Raw genomic sequence first — 12,849 nt, forward strand, 5'->3', positions numbered from 1 at the left:
ATGAGCCCCATGCCCAGACACTGGTGGACTTTAAATCTTCAAAGGACCAGCAGATCCAGAGGGTGATGCAGCAATACCCCACAGGATCCCTGAGCAGGACTCCAGGTCTCTGTTGCCTCCCTACTAGGTCCAGCCTTTGGCATGCTCAAGAATACTAATATCAGTTTGTCACAGCTAACCTGATGCTCACCTCATCGGGAAAATCCTTGGGGTGGGGAGAGGTAAAACGGATCCTCATTTCAGGATCTACTCTGGAGACCTGATCCAGAAGATGAGCAAAACGAAGTCCTCCTTGCTTGGCTTTATAGTTGGTGGTAAAGCCACGGCTGAGATTGGTAGACACTGCATTGTTGAACTGGACCTCTGAATTGTCCCGAAAACTATTAACATTCTGACCAAGAAGTGTCACTTCTTTCAGCCCCTAAACATGGGAAAATATATTGGAATTTTAAAACTTTTGGGTAGCTTCATAAAAAAACACTAATTAAAAATTAGCTGCAATTAACACATCTTTTGTTTTAAACAAAAGAAAAATCAAACCTACCAAGAGACACCGATAAATGTGTTGTGTCTATAACCTGATAATTTCAAGCTTAGACATCTTACCTAAAGAGCTAAAACTCATAATGAAGCCTTATGTAAAAATTAATCTTCAAAACATTATTTAGAATAGAAGAAAAACTGGAAACAAACTCAATAATCAACAATAATGGTTAATTTATGATAGATCTGTCATTTGAATGTTATACACCATGACTATATAAAGTATTCTCACCAAAAATACTTAACCTCAAGCTTTTACACCTAACTTCCAGTTACCAGAATTCAGGGAGATATATTAAATGACAACATGAGGAAAAAAAATCAGACAAAGGAGACTCATGTCTGATTTCTTCAAAAAGTTAATGCATCATTCAAAGCAAACAACAAAAAAGTAAATAAAAGAACTGTTTTAGATTTTTTTTTTTCTTCTTCTTCTTGAGACAGGGTCTCCTTCTGTTGCCCAGGCTGGAGTGCAGTGGCATGATCATAGCTCACTGCAGCCTCAACCTCCCAGGCTTAAGCAATCCTCCTGCCTCTACCTCCCAAGTAGCTGGGACTACTTTTTTTTTTTTCTTTTGTAGAGAAGGGATTTCACCATGTTGCACAGACTGGTTTTAAACTCCTAAACTCAAGCAATCCTCCCACCTCAGCCTCCCAAAGTGTCTGGCTTAGATAACTATTGATCTTCATATATATGATAACGATACCATGGTTATAAAGAGAAAAATTGTTACTCATAGGAGATGCATACTGAAGTATCTAGGGGCAAGTGTCCTGAGGTCTACAAATTACTTCAAATGGTTCAGAAAAAATACATTTATGGGTGCATGGAGATATTACGTTTTTCTATTATACTAGTCTTTCAATGTTAACAATCACGTTTTTCTATTATACTAGTCTTTCAATTTGTCTGTTTGAAATTTTATATTATAGGCCGGGTGCAGTGGCTCACTCCTGAAATCCCAGCATTTTGGGAGGCTGAGGTGGGCAGATTACAAGGTCAGGAGGTCGAGACCAGCCTGGCCAACATGGTGAAACCCCATCTCTACTAAAAATGCAAAAAATTAGCTGGGCGTGGTGGCAGGTGCCTGTAATCCTAGCTACTCAGAAGGCTGAGGCAGGAGAATCACTTGAACCCAGGAAGTGGAGGTTGTAGTGAGCCGAGACCATGCCACTGCACTCCAGCCTGGGCAACAGAGCGAGACTTCGTCTCAAAAAATAGAAATGTTGGCCGGGCGCGGTGGCTCAAGCCTGTAGTCCCAGCACTTTGGGAGGCCGAGACGGGCGGATCACGAGGTCAGGAGATCGAAACCATCCTGGCTAACATGGTGAAACCCCGTCTCTACTAAAAAATACAAAAAAATAGCTGGGCGAGGTGGCGGGCGCCTGTAGTCCCAGCTACTCCGGAGGCTGAGGCAGGAGAATGGCGTAAACCCGGGAGGCGGAGCTTGCAGTGAGCTGAGATCCGGCCACTGCACTCCAGCCTGGGTGACAGAGCGAGACTCCGTCTCAAAAAAAAAAAAAAAAAAAATAGAAATGTTATATTATAAAGTTTCATAAATAATGGTTGCTAGAAAAGACTTGTTTTGTAACTTTGTTTTGACATAATTTCAATTTACAAACTGCAGTATTAAAAGAATTCCCATATACTCTTTACCTGAATTCATCAAATGTTAACAATGCTCCCCATTTGTTTATCACTCACATTCAGACACTCATATACACTCTTTCAACACACATATGACTACATTTTTTTTAAGCCTTCTGAGAAAAAGTCGCAGATATCATATTCTTTTACTCCCAAATACTTTAGTACATATTTCCTAAAAACAAGGCATTCTCCTATATAATTTCAGGACAATCATCAAAATCAGAAATATTGACACAATACTATTATCTAATCTACTTTCCATAAATCAAATGTTACCAATAGTCCAAATAATGTTCCTTTTTTTTTTTTTTTTTTTGAGACAGAGTCTTACTCTGTCACCCAGGCTGGAGTGCACTAGCGCGATCTTGGCTCACGGCAACCTCCATCTCCCAAGTTCAAGTGATTCTCCTGCTTCAGCCTCCTGAGTAGCTGGGACTACAGGCATGTGTCACCACGCCCAGCTAATTTTTTGTATTTTTTAGTAGAGACAGGTTTCACCATGTTGCCCTGGCTAGTCTCAAACTCCAGAGCTCAGGTAATCCGCACACCTCAGCATCCCAAAATGCTAGGATTACAAGTGTGAGCCACCACACCCGGTCCAAATAATGTTCTTTATAACATTTTTTTCCCTGATCAGAATCCCAATCAAGGACCATGCAATGCATTTAGCTGTCATAACTCCAGTCTCCATAAAGGCTATTTATTTGTGTAAGTCATTCTCTTATCTAAAAAGTAGGATATACTAAATGCAATGTGAATCCTGGATTGGATCCTGGAAACGAAGTAAGACATTAGTAGAGAAACAGGCAAAATCTAAATCAAGTCTCAAGAGAGTTGATAGTAACACACCAATATTAATCTCTTAGTTTTTGTTCTGTTTGTTTTGTAATAGAGACAGCATCTCCCTGTGTTGCCCAGGCTAATCTTGAACTCCTACACTCAAGGCACCCTCCTGCCTTGGCCTCCCAAAGTGCTGGGATTACAGCACCAAAAAATGTACCAAAGAAAGATGGTAACGCTCGAGGAGACTCTCTTTGCAACCTTCCTGTAAACGTAAACTCATTCCAAAACAAAGAGTTTATTTATTAAAAAGTAGGACATAAAACTAAGTAAAATACACACACATATATAAAAAGACATACAAACCAAATGCAGAATGACTTAAGGAACAATTAGGGAAGTCTGAATAAGGATGAACTGGAATGAGACGGTATTTAGCAATTTTTGTTAATGTCACTGGAAGAACTAATGGTATTAAAAATATTCTTGGCTGGGCGCGGTGGCTCACACCTGTAATCCCAGCACTTTAGGAGGCCGAGGAGGGTAGATCACCTAAGGTCAGGAGTTCGAGACCAGCCTGCCCAACATGGTGAAACCCCGTCTCTACTAAAAATACAAAAATGGGCCAGGTGCGGTGGCTCACGCCTGTAATCCCAGCACTTTGGGAGGCTGAGGCGGGCAGATCACCTGAGGGCGGGAGTTCGAGACCAGCCTGATCAACATAGAGAAACCCCGTCTCTACTAAAATTACAAAATTAGCTGGGCGTGATGGCACATGCCTATAATCCCAGCTACTAGGGAGGCTGAGGCAGGAGAATCACTTGAACCTGGGAGGCAGAGATTGCAGTGAGCCGAGATCGTGCCACTGCACTCCAGCCTGGGCAACAAGAGTGAAACTCCATCTCAAAAAAAAAATAAAAATAATGAGCTGAGCGTGGTGGTGCATGCCTGTAATCGCAGTTACTCGGGAGGCTGAGGCAGGAGAATCACTTGAACCCAGGAGGCGGAGGTTGCAGTGAGCTGAGATCGCACCATTTCACTCCAGCATGGGCAAAAAGAGTGAAATTCCGTCTCTAAATAAATATATAAATAAATAAATAAAATAAAAATATTATTTAGCAGTGCATGGTAGTGCATGCCTATAATCCCAGCTACTCAGGAGGCTGAGGCAGGAGGATCACTTGAGTCCCAGAGGCAAAGGTTGCAGTGAGCCAAGATTGTAACACTGCACTCCAGCCTGGGCAACAGAACAAGACGCTGTCTCTCAAAATAAATAAATAAATAGGACAGGCGCGGTGGCTCACGCCTGTAATCCCAGCCCTTTGGGAGGCTGAGGCGAGCGAATCACCTGAGGTCAGGAGTTTGAGACCAGCCTGGCCAACCTGGTGAAACCCCATCTCTACTAAAAATACAAAATTAGCCAGGTGTAGCAGTACACACCTGTAATCCCAGCTACTTGGCAGGTTGAGGCAGGAGAATCACTTGAACCCAGGAGACGGAAGTTGCAGTGAGCCAAGATTGCACCATTGCACTCCAGCCTGCGCAAAAAAAGTGAAACTCCATCTCAAAAATAAGTGAATAAATAAATAAATAATAAAAATATTTTTTAAAAAGAGAAAATATCCTTTTTTTTTTTTTTTTTTTTTTTTTTGAGACGGAGTCTTGGTCTGTCGCCCAGGCTGGGGTGCAGTGGCACAATCTCGGCTCACTGCAACCTCCACCTCCTGGGTTCACGCCATTCTCCTGCCTCAGCCTCCCGAGCAGCTGGGACTATAGGCGCTCGTCACTACGCCCGGCTAATTTTTTGTATTCTTTAGTAGAGACGGGGTTTCACTGTGTTAGCCAGGATGCGCTGGATGTCCTGACCTTGTGATCCGCCCGCCTCGGCCTCCCAAAGTGCTGGGATTACAGGCGTGAGCCACCGCGCCCGGCCAAGTATCCTTATTTTTTAGAGATGCATATTTAAGGGTGAAATGACATGCTCTACTTTGAAATACGTTTTCAATAAGAAAAAAATAAATGAGGCCAGGCGTGGTGGGTTCACACCTGTAATCCCAGCACTTTGGGAGTCCGAGGTGGGTGGATCACTTGAGCTCAGGAGTTTGAGACCAGCCTGACCAATATGATGAAACCCCGTCTCTATTAAAAATACAAAAATTAGGCCAGGTGCAGTGGTTCACGCCTGTAATCCCAACACTTTGGAAGGCCAAGGCGGGCGGATCACCTGAGGTCAGGAGTTGGAGACCAGCCTGACCAACATGGAGAAATCCCGTCTCTACTAAAAAAATACAAAATGAGCCAGGCGTGGTGATGCATGCCTATAATCCCAGCTACTTGGGAAGCTGAGGCAGGAGAATCATTTGAACCTGGGAGGTGGAGGTTGTGGTAAGCCGAGATCACACCATTGCACTCAAGCCTGGTTAGTAATAAGAGTGAAACTCTGTCTCAAAAAAAAAAAAACAAACACAAAAATTAGCCAGGTGTGGTGCCAGGCACCTATAATCCCAGTTACTCAGGAGGATAAGGCAGGAGAATCACTTGAACCCGGGAGATGGAAGTTGCAGTGAGCTGAGATCACACCACTGCACTCCTGCCTGGGCAACAGAGTGAGACTCCATCTCAAAAAAAAATGAAAAATAAAAGTAAATGAAACAAATATGGCAAAATGCAACAATTGTTAAAATTAGGTGATTGTTAGCTGGGGCAGAGGGGTCATTGTACTATTCTCTCTTTTCTGTATATTTAAGTATTTTTCATATAAAAAGATTTAAAAGACTTTTTATAAAAGCTGCTTACTTAGAAGACTTCCAATGGATAATCATTGTTTGAATGAATAAATGGACATTCTGGTAAAGGCACAATATTCTATACTCTTTGCAACTGTAGTCTAAAAATCTAAATGAAAGAAAAAAATCTTAAAAGTTACTATACAAGCGAAATTATTAAGTGACTAACAGATACTTTAAAATACAAGTAAAATCTTAATTTTCCACAAGTCTGTGGCCTTGAATTCACTAACACTCACTTCAATGTTATTAAGTTCCTTCTTTTACAGGCAAACGGCCTAGGAAGGCTGGTTAGTTTTGTCACCATCTCAATCTATTTCAACAGAATGTCTCTATCTTGAAGGAGTGAGTTTTGGTACCAAGGGAGAGCTGGAAGGGGAGAGGAAGGAGACAACTTTAGACCAGGAAGCACTTTGAGAGGTGAGGTATGGAGAATGCCTCACAGAGCAGGGGAGCAGCTAGGGGCCAAATCAGTGAACTTATTATCTGGGAGTGGGGCAAGAGAAGACAGCACTGCCAGAATGTGAGGATGAAAGCCAACTGATGACTTAGAAGTGAAGCAGGGAGGCCAGGCATAGTGGCTCATGACTAATCCCAGCACTTTGGGAGGCCAAGACAGGATGATTGCTTGATCCCAGGAGTTCTAGATCAGCCTGAGCAACACAGTGAGACTTAATCTCTACAAATAATTTAAAAATTGGCAGCCGGGCGCGGTGGCTCAAGCCTGTAATCCCAGCACTTTGGGAGGCCGAGACAGGTGGATCACTAGGTCAGGAGATCGAGACCATCCTGGCTAACACGGTGAAACCCCGTCTCTACTAAAAAAATACAAAAAACTAGCCAGGTGAGGTGGCAGGCGCCTGTAGTCCCAGCTACTCGGGAGGCTGAGGAAGGAGAATGGCGGGAACCCGGGAGGCGAAGCTTGCAGTGAGCCGAGATCGTGCCACTGCACTCCAGCCTGGGAGACAAAGCGAGACTCTGTCTCAAAAAAAAAATAAAAATAAAAATAAATAAAAAATAAAAATTGGCTGGGCATGGTGGCACCTACCTGTGGTCACAGCTACTTGGGAAGCTGAGGTGGGAGAATCGCTTGAGTCCAGGCAGTTGATGCTGCAGTGAGCTCTGACCATACCACTGTACTCCAGCTTGGGTGACAGAGTGACAGCCCGTCTCAAAAATAAAAAATAAAAAAAGAACTGGAGCAGAGGCTACCCTGGCCCCCTCCCATGATTCCTGTGCCAAACAAGTTAGGAAGCAGGGAGACACCACTGGAAGGAAAAGCCACCATATTCCCACCTATTGTCCTCTTCTGCAGGGGTAGCAGATTCAGGCCTGGGGCTAAGGAAAAGACCTCCTCAGAAGCTGAGGACCAGCTCCCAGTGGGAGGAAAAGGAACAGATCTCCTCTGTGGCTTCTGATCCGCCTTAGTCCCCTCATTTATTCTGTTCCTCAACTAGTGAGCTGGATCAGTGATAAAATGAACAATAAATCTGGGAGTTTTTCCTGGAAGAGACAAATACCTAATTCCTCGAAAACTTAGCTATGTGCCAGGTAATTAAAAACTTTTCCTCCAATTCTTCTAATAACCCCGCAAGCAAGGTATTCTTTTATTCTCTTTTCATAGATGAGGTAAATGCATTACAACAACAGTTAAATTGACATGCCTAGAAACCAAGCCAGAATTCACACTCCATCACCTGACTGTAAACCCATGCCTTCTCCATCCACTGTGCTGCCTCCACAGTGGAGCTCTATAATTTATGGGCAATAAACCAATGATGTACACCCAAGTAGTTCTTTCTAGCCAAGCATGGTCCTAAACTTTAATAACTCAGAGACGCACAGGCTCCAAAACTACAAAGGTTATCCTCATCCTCCCTCAAACATGCTCACAGCAAGAAAGCCTGGAGAACTCTTCACCTGCTCAGAAAGCTTCTTCACTTCCTCTAGAATAGAGGCAACAGGCCGACTCCTCTCCCTTCCCCGGGTGAAAGGAACAATGCAGTAGCTACACATGTTGTCACAGCCTCGCATGATCGACCTGGAGAAGAAAGTACCAGAACTTAGTAACAGTAGCAAGGTGTACTGGTGTGACCCAAGGAGCAGGTCTCAGCTCTAATGGCATTATTCTTTGGCTCTGAATCCTCTTGCCACAGTGCTCACACTGGATCAGTCTGATATCTAAGCACTAAAGTAGACCTTTTTTATCTTTAAAAATTGGTATCTAATCACAGAATACAAACCAAACTATAACCAGTGGGACAGTGGCCAGCCTTGAGGAAGCACAGCGGTGAGGGGCTCGAGTACACACTTACCACACCTGGACTTTCTACTGTTTGTTTTGTTTTGTTTTGTTTGAGACAGAGTCTCACTCTGTCACCAGGCTGGAGTGCAGTGGCTCAATCTCAGCTCACTGCAACTTCCACCTCCTGGGTTCAAGTGATTCTCCTGCCTCAGCCTCCCAAGTAGCTGGGACTACAGGTGCCCGCCACCATGCCCAGCTAACTTTTGTATTTTTAGTAGAGATGGGGTTTCTCCATGTTGGCCAGGATGGTCTCAATCTCTTGACCTGGTGATCCACCCGCCTCGGCCTCCCAAAGTGCTGGGATTTACAGGTGTGAGCCACTGCGCCCGGCCCCTCTACTGTTTTTAAATTCTTTTTTCCAGACAGCCTAAATACATTTGTACCTATTGTTTTTATGAGTATATTATCTGGATTTTTTACATCCAGACCAGAAAAAAATAAATGTTATAAAATGTTTGTATGTGTGTGCGTATAGGGCAAGGAGACTCTGGATTTAAAACACAGAATTCTGCATTTCTCACGCATTCCTGATCCAACTGCTAGATATCTAAGCTAAATCACTCTCTTTAATTCACATCCTGCACATGAAAGCCTTAATCTATCTGAAGGAAATAATTACGGATATGTATCAAAGACGTTCACTGAAGAATTACGTAATAAATGTTAGCTATTATTTTTACTAAGCATTCCAACAAGAGAATATTATACAGCCATTAAAATAAACAGAGGTTGACAAACTTTTCTGAAAAAAAAAAAAAAAAGATAGTAAATATTTGAGACTTAGCAGGCTATAGTCTCTGTCCCAGCTATTTAACCTTGCTTTAGTGGCAAAAGCAGCCAGAGACAATATGTAAATAAATGGGCATGCTTGTATTCCAGTAAAACCTTATTTACAAAAAGAGGTGGTAAGCTATTTGGCAACCTCTGTTATAGAAAATTTAATGCCTTGCCAGGCATGGTGGCTCACGCCTGTAATCCCAGCACTTTGGGAGGGTGAGGCAGGCAGATCATGAAGTCAGGAGATCGAGACCATCCTGGCTAACACGGTGAAACCCCGTCTCTACTAAAAATACAAAAAAAATCAGCCAGGTGTGGTGGCACACGCCTGTAGTCCCAGCAACTCAGGAGGGCGAGACAGGAGAATCGCTTGAACCCGGGGGGCAGAGGTTGCAGTGAGCCAAGATTGCACCACTGCACTCCAGCTTGGGCAACAGAGTGAGACTCGGTCTCAAAAAAAAAAAAAGAAAGGAAAAGAAAATTTAATGCCATGGCCAGGCATGGTGGTTCACCCTTATAATCCCAGGATTTTGGAAGGCTGAGGTGGGAGGATCACCAGCGCTCAGGAGTTTGAGACCAGCCTGGGCAATATAGTGAGACCCTATCTCTGCAAAAATTCAAAAAAAATTAGCCGGGTGTGGTGGTACACACCTGTAGTCCCAGCTACTCAGGGAACTAAAGCAAGAGCCCAGGAGGTCAAGGCTGCAGTGAGCCCTGATCATGCCACTGCACTCCAGCCTCGGTGACAAGAGTGAGACTGTGTCTCAAAAAAAAAAAAAAAAACGTGTGAAAGAAAGAAGAGGCTTATTCCCCATCTCTTAGGCAGTGACTCACACAAAGGCAGACGTGGCACTGGGGTTTGTCTGGACTGGCATGACATCAGCATAGGTCTCGTCCAGAGAGAGCAACACGTTGGCAGCTTGCTGGCCTGACTCAGCAACAGCCAGCAGCCGGGGAAGGTCCCGGTAGGCATCAGGACCAGCCAAAACATCCACCATTTTCTCCCTGTTGAGGATCTCCTCCTTCAACCTCTCAGCCATGCAGCCTGGAAGGGAAAAAGAAACAAGCACCTTTCCCCAAATTCACCAGGTGTTTAATGGCTTCTTATTCCACTTTATCTCAAGCTGGGATTAGAGACCAGGGCACAGAAAACTTCTCTAAAAATTGAGTACCATCCTTCAAATTTAACCAACACTCCCATACCACTGGAGCCTGCATCTTCCTATATAAGAAAATCACAGAAAAGGGTTCCAGAGCAATCCAATTATAATGCCCAGAAAAAAAATTAAACCACCGGTCCGGTGTGGTGGCTCACGCCTGTAATTCCCGCAATTTGGGAGGCCGAGGCAGGTGAATCACCTGAAGTGGAGAGTTCAAGACCAGCCTGAACAACATAGAGAAACTCCGTCTCTACTAAAAACACAAAATTATCCGGGTGTGGTGGCACATGCCTGTAATCCTAGCTACTCAGGAAGCTGAGGCAGGAGAATCGCTTGAACCCAGGAAGCAGAAGTGGCGGTGAGCCAAGACCTCGCCATTGCACTCCAGCCTGGGCAACAAGAGCAAAACTCCACCTCAAAGGAAAAAAAAGGAAATTCATGCTGTCCCTTCAGACTCCAATTCTATCCATAACTCTGTGCTACCATGAGCCACATTAGACTCCAGGCAGGATATACCACTTTCTGGGCACCTATTACTTTAAGGAACTACGGGAAGCCCTTTCATGAACTTTATCTCATTTAATCCTGTAGCCTCTGGCAGTAAGTACAAGAATTGCATGGGGTATGTAAGATTTCTTCAGACACTGGGAACCCAGCCTCTAAAGGAAACACTAGCAAATAAAGCCACATAGAGTCCAAGTTTCAAAACTGACAAAATGCGTAAATTACCAGATACCTAGAATCCCAATCCTCAGAGGAACCCGGGAGCGGGGCCGCCTTGTCTTCAAGGCTTTAAGCTGATGTAAACGGTTCCAGATGGTCTGCTCAGCCTTCTCCCTACAGAGATCAAAGGAGGCAAAACTGAACCAAAAATAAACCACAGAGGAATCTAAGAGAGTAGGACAGTGGGAAGAAAATAAAAACCACCTTCAACCCTTTAAATTAAGCTTTTCCAACCTACAGCCCACGGGCCGCATGCAGCCAGGATGGCTTTGAATGCAGCCCAACACAAATTCATAAACTTGGCCGGGCGCGGTGGCTCAAGCCTGTAATCCCAGCACTTTGGGAGGCCGAGAAGGGTGGATCACAAGGTCAGGAGATCGAGACCATCCTGGCTAACACGGTGAAACCCCGTCTCTACTAAAAAATACAAAAAACTAGCCGGGCGAGGTGGTGGGCGCCTGTAGTCCCAGCTACTCGGGAGGCTGAGGCAGGAGAATGGCGTAAACTCGGGAGGCGGAGCTTGCAGTGAGCTGAGATCCGGCCACTGCACTCCAGCCTGGGCGACAGAGTGAGACTCCATCTCAAAAAAAAAAAAAAAAAAAACAAAAAAAAAAAACAAATTCATAAACTTTTGTAAAACATTATCAGATTTCTTTTTCTTTTTTGCGATTTTTTTTTTTAGCTCATCAGCTATTATTAGTGTTAGTGTATCTTATGTGTGGCCCAAGACAATTCTTCTTCTTCCAGTGTGGCCCAGGGAAGACAAAAGATTGGACAGCCCTGCCTTAAATGCGTATCTACCATTTACACTTGGGGAAGGTAGATGGGGGACCACCTGAAGAAGCAACACTTGCTATGATTTACCTTTCCTAGAATGACACCCTTCCTACACATCTTCAAATCCTAACAAGCCTTTAAGCCAAACTCAAAAACAATCTACTTCGTAAGGCCTTCCCCAATTCTCCTCTGTTGGAGAGTTTGTCCTTCCTTTAACTGCCCTTCAACTTTTTTTTTTTTTATGATTCCAGATCCTAATGCCTTTCTACTTTAACTAGATTTTTCCCTGTACTTAGCAATTTCTCTTTTTTTTTTTTTTTTTTTTTTTTTTTTTTTTGAGATGGAGTCTCACTTTGTCACCAGGCTGGAGTGCAATGGTGTAATCTCGGCTCACGGCAACCTCCAACTCCCTGGTTCAAGCAATCATCCTGCCTCAGTCTCCTGAGTAGCTGGGATGACAGGCATGCATAACCAGGCCTGGCTAATTTTTGTATTTTTAGTAAAGACGGGATTTCACTATGTTGGCCAGACTAGTCTCAAAGTCCTGACCTCATGATTTGCCCACCCTGGCCTCCCAAAGTGCTGGGATTACAGGTGTGATCCACCGTGCCTGGCCAGCAATTTATCTTTTATTTTTCTTTGTAGATACAGGGTCTTACTTTGTTGCCCAGGCTGGTCTTGAATAGCTCCCTGCAGCCTTGAACTCCTGGACTCAAGTGATCCTTCCTACCTCGGCCTCTAAGAGTGCTGGGATTATAGGTGTGACACACTGCACCCAGCCTCATTGTTTGATTTTTTTGAACTAGCATTTTCTGCCAGATGTTGGAGCTATTTGTTCATCTATCTTAGTTCCCATATCAGACTAAGCTCCTCAAAGCCAGGCCAAGGAAAAAGGGTTCATTTCTGAATCACCCAAAGCACATAGCTCAGTGTCAAGCAGCAGAGGTCTACAGAAGAAAAATGTCAGATGAATTAATTGAGGGTATAGCCAGATATGGACACATTAACACTAGCATGTCTTGAACACAGAACCAAAGTGAGAAAGAAGGTATGTTCACCTCTGATGGATGTCACCCACCTCTATTCAAAACTCTCCCTGAGCCTATGACTGTATCCTACCCCAGGCAGCTATACTATAAATACATGCCATTAGTTACAAAACAAAGCTCAGGAAGAGCTGAGTGGCTCAGCACATTCTTGGTTTCCTCATCTATAACAGCACCAAACACACAGCGTTGTTGTGATCATTAAATTTGTTCATGCATTATGTTACTCACTCAGAACCTGACACCACGGTACATGCTCAGCCGATGTCAGCCAGTCGTATAAAGACTATCTCCACTGTGG

The 12,849-nt window shown here is 44.0% G+C and overlaps 1 protein-coding gene across 30 annotated transcripts in view; it reads right to left on the minus strand.

Annotated features, from left to right (window-relative positions):
- The window catches only part of CDK5RAP1 (CDK5 regulatory subunit associated protein 1), a 50,264-nt gene that overhangs the window by 22,496 nt on the left and 14,919 nt on the right, over positions 1–12,849 (minus strand). For 21 of the 30 annotated variants that reach the window (XM_015149199.3, XM_077951474.1, XM_077951464.1 and 18 more), the window contains 4 exons: positions 10,739–10,839; positions 9,677–9,887; positions 7,681–7,801; positions 191–421 (listed from right to left, as the gene is read on the minus strand). In XM_015149199.3, the coding sequence (XP_015004685.1) occupies positions 191–421; positions 7,681–7,801; positions 9,677–9,887; positions 10,739–10,839 (664 nt within the window). Of the gene's footprint in view, positions 1–190; positions 422–5,156; positions 5,199–7,680; positions 7,802–9,676; positions 9,888–10,738; positions 10,864–12,849 lie in introns of all 30 variants that reach the window. The other 9 variants (XM_077951480.1, XM_077951477.1, XM_077951481.1 and 6 more) reach the window with 3 other exon arrangements.

This window comes from Macaca mulatta, chromosome 10 (assembly GCF_049350105.2).
Source record: "Macaca mulatta isolate MMU2019108-1 chromosome 10, T2T-MMU8v2.0, whole genome shotgun sequence".
Taxonomy (NCBI): Eukaryota; Metazoa; Chordata; class Mammalia; order Primates; family Cercopithecidae; genus Macaca; species Macaca mulatta.